General features: G+C 37.6%; 1 protein-coding gene across 11 annotated transcripts in view; it reads right to left on the minus strand.

Moving 5' to 3' along the window:
• LOC124644795 (protein phosphatase 1 regulatory subunit 12B) overlaps nt 1-19,209 on the minus strand; it is a 59,416-nt gene that overhangs the window by 3,822 nt on the left and 36,385 nt on the right. For 10 of the 11 annotated variants that reach the window (XM_047184361.1, XM_047184358.1, XM_047184352.1 and 7 more), the window contains 4 exons: nt 17,261-17,323; nt 3,149-3,304; nt 1,763-1,846; nt 1,452-1,550 (listed from right to left, as the gene is read on the minus strand). In XM_047184361.1, the coding sequence (XP_047040317.1) occupies nt 1,452-1,550; nt 1,763-1,846; nt 3,149-3,304; nt 17,261-17,323 (402 nt within the window). The remainder of the gene's footprint in view (nt 1-1,451; nt 1,551-1,762; nt 1,847-3,148; nt 3,305-17,260; nt 17,324-19,209) is intronic. The other variant, XM_047184353.1, reaches the window with a different exon arrangement.

Below are 19,209 nucleotides of genomic sequence, written 5' to 3' on the forward strand. Positions count from 1 at the left end.
CCCCAGTACAATTTTGAAGAATTAAACTGTAAAAACTGATGTGAGGCATATTTTGAGTTTACGATTGATGCGAATAAATTAATCTACACCGATGGCATATTTTGGCCATTTATAAGAAAATACTGATATTTTCATGGTAATCTAATGGAAATTGCGTATATATTTTGCATTACAGGTCATGCAACACACGCTAGCCGACAGTTTACGATATTGTGTTTTAATCAGATCTCAAAAACTTTTATATAATGTGTAGAGATATTATTTTTGACCTACTATTTTTTATTTTTTATATTTACATAATAATATAAATGGAATTATGAATTTTAAATACCTCAAAATATTCAAATGGTAACGGACGAGTGCATTGTACGAGCAGTAGAAATGCATGATTATGGTGGACGCACATCTAAAGTAGTCAATATCTGACCTCGCAAATGATGATTAATTCAGATAACATCTTTAGAATCGACGCACCTGACAGTTGCGTATGACAGGCGTAAAGGAAATACATATAAACTATTTCTTCGGCGCGAATATAAGTGCGAGGGTTTTCAAGTGAAGACGTCTACCGGTGCGAGATCCAATGATGTGCTTTCACCATTATTTTCATTTTATGTCATATCCGTGAAAATTATTTCTATTCGAACATGACTGAGTAAAATCTTCTGATTAAACACAATGGATGGAGACGCATCATGAGTTTCGACTCGTTCGTGTATCATTCCGGCACGCAAGTTAGATATGTACCAAAGCATGCTCGCCATAACACACTGTTAATCAATGGGGCGGGGCGCGACAATACCGCGACGCTGCGCGACTGTGCTCTGGCTATCCTGTCGTCTCGCTCACACGCCTTCATGTCATGAGTGGGAGTTTGTAGATACAGGGAGAGATAGATACATTTCGATGGCCTCTCAGAGTGCTTCTTTAGAGAACAAAGTTTACCGGATTCTTCTCTAAGATTTGAATTCGTTAAAAAGAACGCACGTGACACTTTCATTTGTTTTTTTTTTTTTCTTCTTTTAAACTGTGACGTGCCAAAAAATAATGTCGAAGTTAAAAGTTAAAAAGCAAAACTTCGTGTGAGTTGAAAATAAAATAAAACTTCAAATTATGAACAGTGAGTAAATTGTAAAGTCACTCGTAATATGCATGTTAGATCACACACGTTCTCAATTACCGCGATAAACAGTTAAAAAGCGTGATAAAGCGTAGGTATATAAACAATCGCTATGTCACTATACTTCAAATGTTCATGCGATGCCAATAAAAGTTAATTTACCGTGGTCCAAAGAGTACGTGTGAGATTGCCTAGCGTAAATATCAATAGTGTTTGTGTGAGAGAAAATTGTGAATCAACGTGTAAGCGAGAGCGACTTGATTGCTTTAGTCTCGGCGCAAGCCGCACGGTGTCGCCACTGAGCCAAACGCACCGTATCATACACATTTACCTATTTGGCGGCAGAGTTGGTCAATTTGCTCACGACCCGCGTAAGAGCACGGTTCTCAGCCCTCAGCCTTTCGTTCTCGGCTTTTAGTTTTTGCAATTGCTATAAAACGAACATCAACATGTCAATTTCATTATCTCTTTTCTTTATCGGCGGTAGCGGGTATCTTGCTATCTTGACAGCCACCTCATTCGTTTACATTCAAACTTGACAAACTATCGGTATTACTATTTTTATGTTTGTAGATATTCCTCATGTGTTGTGTAAGTGTCCGCCACAGGTATAATATATTTGTACACAATTTTGATAATTACCTTTAATTCCTCTTCCATTTCTGATAGTTTCCTCTCCATTGCCCTCTTTTCTCGTTTCTCGATCTCAGACAACGAATTTTGGTTCTGCAAGTAAAGAGAGAAATATGTTTGAAACACACGTCAACATGACATGGTTTTAATTCAAATATTTATCGCATATTCGCAACAAAAATAAACAAGTCGCTATAAAGTCGAATTAATTGGCAATAAACAAATTATAAGTAGCAAGAGCCGCACAGATACATAAAAAGCGATAATAATGTACTTTCGCTATGCAAGTGTTGTCAAACAGCGTGACATCTGCATTCGTAAATATATGTAAATGGTAAGGTTGGGAAGTCGCGCCAATCTGTCAGCTGTACGCGAATAATTAGTGTTGTGCCGTAGGCGGGAATTAGTCAAACTATTGAAAATACTCGCGTGCTAATTACGTTAGAAAAACACGTAGTCACGGTGAAGGTGAGACGCACGTTGTAAATTAATATTAATAGATCCATTTGTCAATTGTTTGTGCGTTACTATATTTGACGAAGTTCATTGCAAACAAATATTGTAACGTATAATTTAACTGTCTAATGCTATTGCATCAAAAGAATCGTATCGCGTTTATATGAAATTCCAATCTATAAAAAAACATCTATGTGATGCAAGTGCTTGAAAAGAAGCTAAAAATAGTTTGTAATAGTACACATACGGAACAAACCTGTTAAACATTTGCAGAGGCACAAATATACAGTTCGCTACATTTGGAACATTAAAGTAAATAGGAGTAGCATGTACTACGCGTAATTCTAAACATCTTATGCGAGTTCTAAATATCGACTTTGGCTTGTGTAGGGCGTACATATTAATTGACAACACTAGTTTTGGTGGTGTATAATTAGTACTATAAAGAACATGTTATGACGCCAATAAAGAAAGCAGTGTTTTTCAACAAAAACCAAAATACTTGTTAATATTGTTCGCATTATAATTACGACCACCAAGCTTACAAACTTATTAATCTAACGCATAGCAACGTTCCTAGAATAGTACGTTTGATTTCCCACGTAACTGTTTACATCACATTGAATGAAACTGACAGCTGCGTCGGTAGTGCATCTGTTGTCAACTTTCATGCGTTTTCACTGGTTACCGATAGTGTCAGTTAGTTATCTGATAGTTAATGCTATCCGTCAGATGAATTCTGCTTTTAATATCTGTGAAATATTGCTATCAGAGTCCTCTGGAACCAAAAGTTATAATTTATCTGTTAGATAAGTAGACCAGAGACTATCAGTAACCGGTGAAACTGGCCAGTAGCATTTTTCTTTTTGTTCCATATTCAAAACAAATACAATCATCTGCCTAGTGCAACACACGCAGGTAATCGAAATGAGTTCGTACCACTTGAGTGAGCCTTGTGATAGTGGCGCGAGCCTCGCGCAACTGTTGCTCGGAGGTTGCGAGTAGCGCGCGCAGGCGACGCACTTCGCTCTGGGACGCCTCATACAGCGCTTTGTAATCTTTCTCCTCGCCTTCTTCTGTGCGTTCGCTACCAGACTGGAATGTTAAAACATTAAATTTTAGTACACATGGGTATAACTAGGTTTGTTTTGGTCTGGGAGGGGAACGCGACTCACCGCGTCGCAAGTCTCGTTGGTACTTTGTGTATTTTCACTGGTTTCCTAAGGACCATAACGTGTTGTTAGATAGCCTATGATTTCTACTATCGACAGTTCATTTAGAATTAAAATGTCTTCATAAAAAGGAGTTCCCTGCCCCAGAATCATAGTGCAAAATACCTAATTTTGATCAAATGAAGATTACATTCTTGTTTACTGAGTATGTTTTGACAGCCCTAGATACAAAAAGCCTGAATTGAAAAATACACAAAGATAGACATTTTTATAATTGTAAGCAACCAAAAAAATGCATTAAAGAAAATAGATTACAACATACTGCTACCAAAAAAATATAAACAGAAGACCCAGTTTATTGTTAACAAATGGTTACTAAATCGAATCAGTTATAAATAGAAATGATGAACTAACACTAAAGCGGTAAAAGCATGCTATTATTGTAGATCGCGTTCACACGAATCCAGATACTTTCACAACACGCTCTGAGATAACAATAAGGTAATTTATATCTTCCCAAAAAACGTGTGTAACATGTGAAGCTGAACTTTTATTAAAAGAGAAATAGTTCTCAGAATATTATGTTATATAGGTTCGAAAATAAAAAAGAAAATATCTATTTCGCTCTCTAATATTGTGTCATGTCATTGGCCCGCCGTCTAAGTAAGTAACCCAATGTTTGTTGTTTCTCGACTTTGTGTCAAAAGTTTTAAACAACAGTGAAATTCAAGACTGTAAATTTTAATGGACTGTTAAACGTATTCTTAAGAGGTCTTAAATAAAACAATAAGCGACTAGTAAACTGGTTGTAAGTACGTCATCTCTCCAAGGGCGGACTTTTGTGTGTCAGAAGCAAATGTAAATATGAGTAACAAGCATTTAAAGGCTGCAACATTGATTCGCTCATCATCGTCAAAATATTGATACTCGATCGATAGGTAAACAAAGCTCTTAAACCTCAGAATATTAGAAGTGATGTTGACAAAAAGCTTCGTATGTGGTCAAGTGTCAAGATATTCTGGAGGGTATTACGTACACAGTATCCATCTGAAGCGAGGGAATTTAAGCTGAGGGAGCGGGAGCCAATCCCGCCTAGTGTCTCTAAGGCACTGAGTGAGCGGGATCGCTCCTTGTCCAAGTTGCCCGCTTTGTTCGCGCGGTTCTTGCGCTCAGGCCTCACGGGCGGCACATCTGCCACCTCTGGCACCGGCGCCGGGGCATCTGCCGGCACCTCCGTCGGCTCTTGAACCTTCGCAAGCGGCACAGGCTTTGGCTTAAAGTCCTTTTTACTCGCCAGCAATCTTTTGTCCAACTTTTTTAACACTGGCGTCATCAAATTCAGCGATCCCAAAGAAGAACCACTCAAATACACTCCCCCATACCCGGAACTTGTTCCCCCATATATACCGAGATTGGACGACGGTCGCCCTAAACCCGCACTATATGGATTATAGTTCCTGTACGCGCTAGAACTGTAGTTGGAATAATTGTTTGAGTAAGGACTACTGTACTGACTACCGAGCATCGTTCCCAGCATGCTAGGAGACGAGCTGTAATGCGAAGTAAGGCTCCGCGGCCTGGAAGTGTACCTATCTTGTTTACGACTCATTTTTGCACATTTCACAAAAAACGAATATCTAAACAGTCGGCGGGCGAACGCCGCGCGCTACGTAAACACACTGACCGTTTCTCGAGTTTTATTCTACTCGACGTGAAAATATTGTGTGCGACCGCATCGCGGGCGGCAGGATCGCGCGTGTGTGACGCTAGTGACGCACTGACATGTTCAGACGAGAGGGCGATATCCACGCACCACGTGAGACAGACCATCACCTGTAAATATAACGGAGTAGCGCAGGGAGCGCCGGCCGGTGGCGCGTGGCCCGAACCCGCCGCAACGCAAGGACGTCGCTACGCAAATAGAGATTACAGCCCTCTATTATTATCGGCGACGCCTCATCAATCAGTCGACGGTTTACTTCATAATGAGTGCGCTGATCGAAGGCCGACGCTGAACCGCGCCCTGATCGCACAGGTACACACCGCATGCTAAAAATACCGAAGCTTCTATCAACATAATGTATGTTTGCTACATCAAACCTAAATAAGCCCTGCAGATGTACAGAAGTTGGAAGTGCATCGTTAACTGAATACATAAGCGCTTCTAAAAGCTTCTGCAAACGGTAACGTGCAATCGAAGTGTTAATTTATCTAACTCGCTTTAGTTTCTTGTCTTCGTAGTATATGCTATATATAAATTCTATTTTCAAGTTTACGCGTCTCGGATTCCGAAAGCGATGACCCAAATACTATCTTGTTGGGAACTATCAACCATTTGACTGAAAATCTTATCCCCTCGTATTTATCGATATCATCATGAACCGCAAAATATTCAGAAAATAATCTGTATGTGTGATAAATTCTTTGAATTTGTGGCCTAATTTTATTTTCCACGAAGAACACACGACCAGACAACGGGGCCAAATCGTTTTTCAAAATTTCGTCATTTACGCCAAAATTATTTCAAAATTGTCTCGGGAAAGTCGGCCGTTCACTCTCTGTCCCACGTGGGCGATAGACGCTACACGTCCGACGCGATGTCTGTCCTACATTGTGGACATTGACAAAGTAGTTATAAATTGTTCGTGAACCATAAAATTAGCGTTTTAGCACTTGTCTAATGAAAACATTATAGAAATGACACCGCAGTCCTCGAAGTACTTGATGAGAAGTAGCGGGTCAAGGGTGTGTTTCATATCTCACACAATTTCGTTTTTATTTTTTGTCTTACGAGCATCTGTTTTTGGCCCACTTCCTGTTTTCTTTACAGAAAAAATCAACATTATTTTAAGTCCAACTTGCAGGAAAAAGTTTCACTATGATGTTATGATTATGATTTATCTTTTCCGTTGAATTAACACGATAATATACGGCGACATCTTGCTGTGATGTGATAGGAAGAACCGCCCACGAGTAAAAATTGTTATTACGTATTATAATAATGTTGGAGGAGGTAACTTTGTGGACGGATAGCAACGTCATTGGCCATGTGTGAGGAGATGAGCGTCACGCACGGATACGCTAAAAATAATAAGGCTGTAATATCAGCATTTAGTAGTAGCAGATGATATACACTGGATTTATAGCAGCCCTGATTATTTAGAAACAGATTAAGTAGAAGAATCTCTTGAATAAATTCTTGCTGTGAGTATTTTCTGCCAAGAAATCAATTGTCGCTAATCCTCTTACACAAATCCGGTCATTGAGTACGAAAAACCTAGGCAGCAGTGGCGAGGCGTCCTTATAAGCCGATTCCCATCGGCTTCCCTTTCGAATTTCAAGAAAGAAGCATAGGTATAAGTTATAATATAGGTACAGGTATAATTAATATAATCATTTAAACCACACAATTTAAATATGTAGGTATAACAAAACGCCTACCACCGTAAAAAAAATTGTCGATAAATTACTTTTTGCTCCTACTAAACCAGCCGGTAAGCGTCTCGGCTTCCTCCTCCATACAAAACTACGCTTGCGTGACGTCATCCACACCGCGCCGCGCGATGTTCGCAAAATATGGGCGAGCGGTAAGCCGGCTCACGGAGCGGCTTCCAGCCAATCAAAACTCGCGAGTGAACGAGAAAGAACGCGTCAAGAGTAGAGTAGCTATATCTGTCTACGCGCGAGTGACAGCGCTTAGAGCTCTCAAATATGTAAACAAACAAATCAGACAAATTCACTCTCATTGTTCTTATTTTGTTTTAGATAATATCATTAACAATTTGTTCGTTGTATTATTTAATTGAATTTATTAGTATGTGTATCATTTGGAAATAACATAGTTCGTGTGTGTGTTGTGTTGTGAAAATAGAGAGACCTACGTTGAAATGAGTTATTTTGGTAAGTAGACAGTTTGCATCAGGTTTCTTTTTAGTGTACCTACTTTTAAAACTTAACTAGGATAGCACTAGTCGCACTAGACTGTTTTCTGACAGATTATTTACTTTAGGAAGAAACTTATTTTTCAAGGTTATGTTTTGAGAATAAAATCGTGTTATAAAACTCGGGCACGCCGCACGGGTGAATTACCTATCAATATTACGTCAATATTAAAATTACTAACGTCGTGACAGATTTATGAAACATGATTGTATTCCTATACGATAAATATCAATGGCTAACAGGCCGTTGTAAATTAAATAAAATGTATTGTTTCTAGTGCCAACTTTTCTCAGATTCTAGTAGTTTATGGTTATGGTATAAAGTTTTATAGATATTAATAATCTGCAGAATTCCTCGAGAAAACATGTTCAAACTATCAGTCTCTCAGTCAGTGCTAAAAGGTGGACTGAGAAATTACCTCCATTACCTCTCCCCCCGTCCCTGAGACTCCCCCCCCCAGTTTTTTTGCTGCGGCTTCCCTATTTCAATAAACCACCCTTCGCCACTGCTAGGCAGCGAGTGAAATTGTTACACTAACATTTCAAGTCGTTTTAAGATTAGTTCAGCGAAAAGTTTCATTTCTTTTAGTGTTCCAAGATATTCTACTTCAGTTGATTGTTTACTTCCTTCGTCCTGAATGTGGTCGCGTTTGTGTTAACTGCTCGCGTATGGTTTCTGCTAAGCTCAAAATATCTTTCGCGCGGAGCATAAAATTTAGTTTTGCAGAACGAATCTGTTTCAAGGTGTATTTCATTCATACCCCTGCCTCGCCTCCGAGTAGCATTTTTATTGCACCGTACAAATAAAAATATGTGCAAGCTAATTACATTCTACGCTAATTTGAAAATTTTATCACGCTTTCGTTATTTATTTCGTAAAATTAAATTTGTTCAAAAATATTGAAAACGAGTCATAGTTAAATAAATGTCGTTTCCAAAATTGCTAAATATAGTTGCGTAGTACACGCAATGGCGATCTACGGACGTTCACAACGTGTTGGAGTAAGGCCAATGTTTGACACGCTGATCAAAAAAGCAAGACATTTGTTAACTTACACCAGTCGAAATACATATTTACAAAATCTTCCATTGACAAAAGTGCTAACACATATGCTAGCCAAATTACATAGGTACTAAAGATGTGAATGTAGGTTTTGTCCTAATTTCCTCAAAAAGTGTAGGCGATGTAGGCGTGTTAAATAACGGAATTCTTTATTTCAGGAAACCATTTAGGCAGATCCAGGTCAAAAAATATTTTATAGTCAATTTTAGGAGACTTCTCACTAGGTGCGAGCTACAGATGTTTTGATCATTTTGTGATGGAAGCTTGCTTTAAAATCAACAAGTAAAACGCCTTTTTGATAAGTATCGTCATATCACTTAGACTAAATCAAGAGTAACGTCACGCTTTTTATTTCACAAATCACCCGCGCGTAGATTATCTCTACGATAGCACTTTGTTAACAACATAAACTTATTTACTACTAACTATATATACAGGGCCATGTTTCCGTCGATACTGAACAAAAAAAAGAGAACGTAACAAAGCAAGCACCCGTTATCACAGACTACTTGAAGATATCAATGAGAAAGCGCTCATTTTACGAAATCGGCATCGCAATCTGTCACTCTGAAGACAACATGACAGAGATGTAGCGACGACCTGTCTAGATATTATCAACACGACTTTTTTATCACGTACTCTCGATTTAGAACTCAAACGTAAGACCTTTTCCTTTGTTTATATACGTGTCTTGTGCTGATTGAAATGTGAATTAACTGAGAGACATTTTACGAGCTCACACATTGTTAATAGGACGTTTACTGCTCTTGCTACGACAATTTATTAGGTGCTGAGAGTTTACGGGAACTACCAAATCTGGTGTAGAAGTAATACATTGTTTAATGTGATCATCATTACCATCGAGCATAAACACAGTCGCATTTTTGAAGTCCTAAAAGATAATCATAAAAATGCATTGTATTGCTAAGAAAGATTAAAGACAAAACTAACGAAGTAATGTAGAATAGTTGCAAAACTAAATCTTTGACGCACATTTACAACCAGGAAACGGGCTGAACGACAGCTAATGCATATGTGAAACTACTTTGTCTGACATGGAAATTCCCCAAGCCATAAATTCACCAAGGAGAAACAGACCATTAACTTCCCTTGACGCACTAACCTTTCACCAGAGCAAATTCATTTTGCTGAAAACACGCGTTTGGAGTCCGTGACGTTAGAAATGAGTTGTCAAAATCGAGTCCCTTTTGAGATGGTCGTATTTCACCGACCTTGCACATGAGCACGTAAATAACATTAACAAGTGAATCATAGTGGGGCAACGCACAGCGGCGACGAACGGACATTTCTAACAGATATATCATCAAGCCGAGCCCGAGAGATCTGGCGTTGGAACAAGTTGCAGTGTCGATCATTGCTGACGGAAATTGGCATTTCTTGTTCATATATTACGGGCATTTTTGTGCTGTCTAAGATTACAACAATATTGGCAGCGGAAATTATTAATAGAGATGGACTAGACTATGTTTTCTGGAATTAACATGGAATGGATTAGAAAAGGTTTTATTTTCGTACTAGCTTCTGCCAGCGACTTCGTCCGCGTTAGAGTCGGACTTCATACAAAGAGAGGAAGAAATAATAACAACAAAAGAAAGTTAAAAATAAATTATTTAAAACCTAAAAGTCGCGCAATAAGGTTGAACACTCTGAACGTCTATTCGCATCAATCGCACCAACAGCCAAATATTGTATGAAGCTCGCGCAGACACCGCGCCGCGAGTCGCGTCGAGCGCGGCGACCGTTGCACAAAAATGATCCTTATAGCGTGATTCAGTATTCACGCGCGATGGCTTATCCGTTTTTCATGTATAACTTTGGTGTTTCTTCACCGATTTATATGATTCTTTTTTTAATGAATAGGTAATACTGTTAACTATTTTTAATTAGTGTGAGTGAGAGTGTTATAAACGTAATAGTAGTCAAATATAATCAGAAAGCTCCGAACTGCTAACCTACCGAGAGTTTTACGTGTTATTGTGAGTCAACCATAAAAGATAGATATATGCTGTCATGGGATATTTTTTACATAATTTTATGAAGAACATTTCCGTCATACATGGTTTCTGTGTAACGGTAACCATTAGGGCTGCACACGCGACGGAAGGTTAAAAAATGGAGTAACTTCTCCCGTTTTCCCAACATTTACCTTCACTGCTCTGCTCCTATTGATCGTAGCGTGATGAAAAGTATCCTATAACCTGCCCAGGAGTATGAAGAATCATTGTACCAAGTTTCATTGAAATCCGTCAAGTAGTTTTTGTTTCCATAACGAACATACAGACAGACAGACAGACAGACAGACAGACAGACAGACAGACAGACAAAAATTTTTCTGATTGCATTTTTGACATCAGTATCGATCACTAATCACCCCCTAATAGTTATTTTGGAAATATACTCAATGTACAGAATTGACCTCCCTACAGATTTATTATAAGTATAGATTTTCTTTATTTACGATATTGGTACCACGTCTTCAACTTTGGATGCTCGTACATGTAAACACATCAAATTCTCATTTTTATTAGTAAACAATATTTGGAAGAGACTGTCGATGTTTGCTGTGTCACTGTCCGCTCTTCCTTCCAAGTCTACCTGGTTCTGGCTCGCCTTTGGCGGTTTCTATAATTAGTTTAGTACTAATTTTACAATATTATTGGACACACATTTGTTGTTCATATTTTCTACAGTGTAAAGCTTTACTACTTAAAGACTTCATACTTCATTAAACGAATTTGTAGGAAGGGTGCCAAAAATGTACTTGCTTTTTGAATGATTGGGTAAACAAATCGATTTTATTTGACAACACAATGCCTTACATTTTTTCGTAATCGAAAAATGTAATAATAGTTTCGGGTGAGTTACGAATTGATTAAAAGAAAAAACTAGGTATTGAGAACGAAGGAATCGAGATCACTGCGGGGAACTTTGTTTACAACCGAATTCACATTTAGGTCTGCGTTCAATGTGTTTATTTATATACTGCCAATGCATTAATTTCCCGTTAAAACACCCTATTTTTTCACAATGTTGTCGAAATAATACAAAAACCTATATTTTTTTATTGTTCCTAGGTTTTTTAGGGTTTTGTGTACAAAGGGTAAAAGTGGACTCTATTACTTAGATTTCACTGTATGTCTATCACCAGGCTGTATGTAGTTAAACAGCTAAAACATTAATCCATGATGATTTCTGATGAAGCTACAACGACAAATACTGAAATTAAATGTATAACAAACGCTTATTTTTGGCTAATGGTACGAAACCCTTCGTGTATGGGGGTGGGAATTATAGTAGTCCCTGTAGGGACCCTTTTTTAAATTATATTAGACGGCATCTGCATTCGGAATATCTGTTCATTCCTTGTGCCACCCACTCACAGTGGGAACGTGGATGCAACTAAATGACTAATGCATAATGCACTACACTATAGAGTTATCATTTGACAGGATTATCTAAACAGAGTGGGAGTCTGTCTATGGAGATGGATTTCTGAATAAAGTGCCAAAGCATAATGGACTGGGTATACTGTTTTATACAATAAAATGTACGTACCTGCTTCAAAATATTGTTTTAAATTTTAAATCATCAGAACAGCTGTTTTTTATTTCAGGTGGTAAAAAACTGAGTGATTTTTTTAAAAAAGGAAGATCTATTAAAACACATTTTAGAAATCTGAGTAATACGTCAGTGTTAATTTACGTTCCACTCTATTTCATATTGCTTCAAGATCAAAAGCGAGGTGATCTTGGAGAGAAAAGCTTTTTAGCTTTTTTTAAATTAAATAGCTTGTGCATCTTCAAGGAAAAATATTTTCAAGGTAATTGGCGCAGTGGATCAAACAAAATGGTTCAAATGAATATCTCGAATCGCTTTGCAAGTACTAGTCTTCGTTAGTTTGAGTACATCGAGTACATAAGTACATACATGTGAAATGAGAAAAGGTCCCCTTTGAACCTTTTAGAAATCGATTTCCAGAATATGAAGGCCCATAAAAATAGTTTTGCTCATAGTGAAACGATCGATATAAATCATATGAACCAGCTGAGTTCATAGCATTTGACGAATACGAGTTACGATATAGCAGCCAGAAATATCCCGCACCTATTGTTGAGTGACGTCAACCAGCGAGGTGAACGCCGCTAAAATGACTACGTACCACTATTTCCCACAGAATATTTAAATATATGTGAAACACACGAATTTCGTGCACTTTTTACGAATTATAGAAGTAATTACAGTAAATAACTGTCAATATTCCTGTCTATTTAATTATTTACATTACAACAGTATATAATATATTTTACGTGAGTAATTTTAGACATTCCAGAGTCACTAATCCTTGGTACCGCATACTGCAGAATAAATTATTGAAACTCTGTTGTTATATTTAACGTGCTTTTTTTTAAGTGAATCAGTTAGTCACAACTCGCACGCTTGACTCAAGATTTATTTCTGTCGCATTGTTTCCATTGTAATTCACGAAACAACGGCGATATTTTAAGTTCCATTGAGTTCGACTGTTCTATATGTAAAGTTCTCAACAGGTCTTCACTCATCGCAGCATTTTAATTCGTTCAGCTAAATACGACGCTAACAGGTGTCAGCAAACTGTAATGGGTGTCACGGGACGGCTTGCGGCCTAATGACACAATGATGTGATAATTGCAGGCAAGAAAATAATTAGTGCAGCTAATGCACGCTAATTGTTTTGTTGGCCTTAGTCATTTGAATAACGCCTGGCTATTAAGTTTTCGGGAAGCTCATGGGCACGTAACTTCCGATATGGTCATTTCTCAATGGAAACGATTGTGAGTGGTCAATGATTCGTCTCCTTAGTCTATTGAATAGTAGCCACAATATTTTCAGCTGCATTTTAGCCAATGTTTTCTGAAGACGTCACTAGCAGGTGTCCGAACTGTCACGTGGTCACATGAACCAATAAACAATACACGATATTGCGTACTCTCAAGTAATTAGTAAAGATTACTGTACTACGAAATCGGACGTTGGACGCCAAATCTCTTGTAATCCTTCAGAATAGAAGAAGTATTTTGATATTATCTTCGTGATTTATTCTAAAATATCTTGACGTCATAATTTGGTCTTGTCTTGAAATAAATGCTCGTCATTTAGATTTCAGTGACGTAAACATGTAGTTTTTTATTCCGCATCTTTCGTTATACACTAAATCTTAGCAATGATAGGTGGAGTATGCGGCACTGCGGTAATGGGACTTTTGACACCCAATATTTCAACGCAATATACTTTACAGTAACGAAAAAAATGCAGATTCTGCTTTATTTATTATATTAAAAAAATGACATTGTGGAATCAACAAAATCATAAGTCTACATGTCCCCTCCTGGTCCTGCTTGCCAATTTCAACTATTGCAAGAAAGTAACATACATTACTGGTCTCTCGTCTTTTGTTGATTCGCTAAGAGAGTACACGCGTCGATGTAGAACATACACTGGCCTTCATATACCAACGAGTGTAAAGAGAGTTCGGAAGTACACGCATGATCAAACTGATTGATAAATAACCGACATAAATACTATAAATATTGTTTGAAAGTGGCAAAGTGCTAAAAAGTTAAATGTGTCTCCGTTTTTCACGATGACAGCCTGTCACCGGTCAACGACCGTCGAACAAAACATGAATATTTTGTTTTCAGGTGTTTTGTCAAAACATAGTTATTAGAAAATAATGAAGTCATTCATGGGTAGCTGTCACGGATGTGTTTACGCAAAAGCGGAATAAGAACAGGAACAATAGTGATGTCAGATAAGATTATATTGCGACTGAATAGCAATCAAAACAATCCTTTCAAAAAAATAAAACAAAGTGTTTTAATGAATAGCTAATTGTAAGGGGTTCTATTGAGAAAACGGAATAATATCTGAAAATCGCACAAATGATGTTTAACTAGACATCATAACGGAACAAACCAAGGATAGTAAAATTAATAACGGATGACTAACAGGATTCATTAAATGAAATGGCCGTTCGCATCCAAACGGAGCTATTTTCAAGTTTCTGATGACGCATAATGATGAGTGTTTTCATATCAAGATCACTATTTTAGGCTCGTCATGTGGGCTGTATTTATGGCGAACTCTGCTGTTATTTGAGATTGTAAGATTACAAAAATGACCTAAACACTAATTAACCACCGACAGCCTTATAGTCCCCAGGCCGGCGAACAATTTTTTTTTGATACATATACATTTAAGACTTTGTGAGTGCCTTCCTTACGATGAGTCCGACAAAGTTTTCGAATGCGCAAATTTTGGTGCCGCTGCGTTTTTTAATGCTTGACTCCTGGAATTGTCGATATGACGTCACTATGACTCTTCGTACATACCGGTTTCATTTTTTGAGATTCGTTTAATAAAGTTAACTAGAAAATGGTGGTCAACTTGTCCGATAAAGATCGTGCTGCGTTTGGAGTGTCAACCATCCTGAAAATGTCAGTATGACGTCACTACGACTCTTCGTACATACAAGTTTCATTATTTGAGATTTGTTTAATAGAGTTAACTAGAAAATTGTGGTAAGCTTGTCCGACAAAGATCATGCTGCATATGGAGTGTCCACCGTCCGGAAAATATAGATATATTTTAGGATTTGGTATAAAGTACTGACAATTGTTAATAGTAAATGTTGCATTTAGAAAGTCGTTTCGAATGATATATGTATCATTACTACATGAGGGATTTATTAACTCGAAAACACCTATCGATAAAATAATCTTATATAAGCTCTAGCTTCTGAAATACTAACAATTCGCCGAAGTTTTTTTAATATGAAATGTTGCATTTAAAAACGTCTTTTGAATTATGTATAACTCATTACTAGAGATGGGATTTATTTAATTGAAAACATCTATCAATAATTATAATTTTAAATAAGCTCGCAATTTGTCGGAAGTATGTTAACACGAAATGTTTCATTTGGAAAGGTTTTTCAAATAATATATAATTTGTTACTAAAGAAGTAATGGATTAGCTTGACAGAACCTACCGATAATATAATCTTAGAAAAGCTCTAGCTTTTAAAGTACTAACAATGTGTCGAAGTTATGCTAATACCACCTTGCGCTTAAAAAGATCTTTTGATTGAAATATGGCTCATAACTTCAAGTGAGATGTTATTCCTTAACACAATGTAAAGTATCAATAATATGCCTTAGGTCAGTTATGTCTTCCAAAATACTAAGAATCGGTAAGTGGTATGTTAAGACGGAATATAGCGCTTAAAAAGATCTTTCGATTGACATATGGTTCATACCTAGAGGTGGGACATTATTCCCTAACATAGTAAAACCTATCGATAATACGCCTTATTTGGGCTATATCTTCTAAAATACTAAGAATTGATAAGTGGTATGTTGAGACAAAATGTTGCGCTTAAAAAGACCTTTTGATTGATATATAGTCCATTAATAGATGTGGGATATTATTCCTTAACATAATATAAACTATCAACAATACGTCTTAGTCAGGCTACTTTTTCTAAAATAGTAATTAAAATTGGTAAGTAGTATGCCAATTTAATATACATAAATAATGCACGTGAATATTAAAGTCAGAAATTGACAAAAAGAATAAACTTCTTCCAATTGTAATATTTTTTTCTCATTTTCTTGTCGAACTGACTATTTAACTCAATGTATTTGTCGGACAAGTCCATATTTGCATTTAGAATAATGTTATCTATCATTGTTATTCTTGTCCGACATGTATGTATGGGGAGACACAGTGACGTCATATCGACATTTTTCGGATGGTGGATACTCTAAAAGCAGCATGATCTTTATCGGACAAGTTGACCACAATTTTCTAGTTAACTTTATTAAACGAATCTCAAAAAATGAAACAGGTATGTACGAAGAGTCATAGTGACGTCATATCGACAATTCCAGGAGTCAAGCATTAAAAAACGCAGCGGCACCAAAATTTGCGCATTCGAAAACTTTGTCGGACTCATCGTAAGGAAGGCACTCACAAAGTCTCAAATGTATATGTATCAAAAAAAAATTTGTTCGCCGGCCTGGGGACTATTACTACAAAAATTTAAACATCTTTTGAACACTTGTCTAAAAGTGAGGCTGCAAAAATGACCTTATTTCAATGTCATAAGTTGTCATTTTTTAGACAGGTATATAACAGAGGTATAGGTAAAAGTTTTTGTGGTTCGACGGTTGGAGTCCAGTTATATATGCTGAATGCCATGATGGCATAATACGACATATTACTTTATTGTGTCTGTATGTCTGTTATCAAGAGTATTGCAATCCGAACTTGATCCAACTAACCCATTAACAACCACCTACTATGGCGCTATCGTCACTTCACTATAAATAAAAGATTTCGAACGAATCCCTCCCACACTTTAGCAACATTCACAAATAGAAGCCGTTAACATACTCAGTAAACAACGGTTAAATAAAAACTATTTCAAAAGATTTAAGTTTACTTAAAAAAATATATAAGGCGTAGACAAAACTGTTCGGAGTCTTCAAAGAAACTGAACTGTCGGGGCAAATCTTTTATATGGCAGCACGTATGGTCAGGCAGATTAGACGGGATTAGCATTACCTGTTTAATGGGTTTTAGATAGACTCACTTAATAAAATTATCAAATCATCATCATTCCAACCATGTTAGAAGTTAAGATCCATCTTGAGAATCTTAGTAAAATACCTCTATAATCCACAATAATTGTGTATTATAGGCCGTAGGTATTATAGTATAGTGCATAGATACCATTCCGGCAATCTAGAATATTGAGCGATAATTTTATTCAGTGAGCCATGGTAAAATAAGTTTTATTGCAATAAAAACTCACCGCTGGCGCTTCGTTGTCGGCTTCACAGCCCTCGCCACCTCCGCCGCGGTCATTCACGATGTCCTGCCGACATACATGGAACATCACATATCTGATCCACCAGTGTAAGGTCTTCAGACTTCCTACACAACATCGCTTGAACAATAACACGGGAGGAAAGCGATCTGTGCAGCAACATCATCATGCTACACTCACTTGCGTGTTTTGATTGAAAATATTGAAAGAGTCCATCTATTGATAGTACTACAATGTTCTTGACTTAAAGTCACATAGAATGATGAGATCTTAAAACAAAGAAAGCGGACAGAACATGCCGTAAACGTCATGCTGATTAGAACAATTTTGGCGCCAATCCGATTAGCGTATCTTATTCAGTTGTTGTACATCGAAATATTAAAGTTTACACAATAAGTTTGTTCGGTGAGTCATTCAACAAATAGCACGTTGTGCGCGCGACATTTCACAAAGCAATAGGTCGTAAACGCGAACTATTGCCGATATCATCAATTTCATAGAGAATATTTTTGCAGGACACAAATATTTCTTAAGGTACAGTCTGCGTGTTGTAAATGTCTTCAATAACTGCATCGACGATTAACATAATAGTTCGAACTAGCATGTAAATAAATTTAGATGACACCGATAAAATAAATAGCCCGTGTATTAATACCAATTATAACAAAGCCGGTTGAAACGTAACGCAAAATTTTGAAAGACGAAAATATTGTCGTATCTTGGACTTTAGGTCTGAAATTTGTAATAATTTTGAGCCGCTATGGTGATAATAGTCTTCATCAGTTACGCTGCGGAAAATAAAGTCGTTTCGATTCCTACAATGACATGATAACATGCTGGTCTGACCACTGGCAGGTGCGCAAATTGTATAAAAACTAATGAAAACATAAAGATTCAACATGATCAAAAATAACAGGCGCAGTATACAAACATGAGTTAAAATAATTAAGAGCTTAAAACGACTATGAGTAAAAGAGCGAAGTGTAGGTTCTACCTACTTGTATTTACCATTCCACATCGATATTATTTAAAATCGCAGTACATAGAAAGTTGGCAATCTTCAAGAAGATATAACTAACATATAGTTCGATAAGTCCTTACTAACAGTTGACGTGCGGATAGGGCTGCCATCTCTAATTTCGCCAAACCCGGACAAACATTTAAAAAACCCGGACATTTGGCGTAAATCGCATTTTTTCCCCGAACGAGTACGATTTTTTTTTTAACAAAATAATACCTCATTTGTAATCCATTTACTATTATCATATACTTAAATTCAATGAGGTGCTTCCTTACATGAAAAGTGTTCGGGTTTTCCCCAGACACTTCTTAAAACCCCGCCCGGACGGTCCCCGGACGGCCTCAAAACGAGGACAAATCGGGGGAAACCCGGACGGATGGCAGCCCTACGTGCGGAAGAACTATAAGTAACAGTTTACACCCTGAAGAATAGATGATAAACTTTTATTACATCAAATTGTTGCCCTGGCATGCGAGTGAAACTGAGAGCACCAAGCCGAGTCGTTGAGGTGGAGACTAAAATGAGATATTTTTCGCATATGAAGATACAATTGCCTAAGGTTCACCCGCATCGAAAACTAGAAACGAAGCATCTTACAACGAGCACCTGTCATTGGCGTGGGCAATATAACAGTAATATAACGCTGCTAACATAGAGATGAGCAAAGCGTCGCAAGTCCGTTCATACTCATGTATTAAGCACATGTCACACCTGACGCAGCGCGTCGGATATCATTGGGGGGCGTGGCCTCCCCCCCTGTGGGGCGTAGTACGCAGCGAGGAGCGCGGGCAGTAACGTAGGCTTCCAGTTGCCGACCGGGTTTCGACGGCGCCTGGCGCGTCCTCGCGACCTTCTCGGCAGCCGGTCGGCCGGCATGCACGCGCGGTCCATGGCGTTCGATCGCCGCTTTACA

The sequence above is a fragment of the Helicoverpa zea genome, chromosome 31 (assembly GCF_022581195.2).
Source record: "Helicoverpa zea isolate HzStark_Cry1AcR chromosome 31, ilHelZeax1.1, whole genome shotgun sequence".
In the NCBI taxonomy this organism is placed as follows: Eukaryota; Metazoa; Arthropoda; class Insecta; order Lepidoptera; family Noctuidae; genus Helicoverpa; species Helicoverpa zea.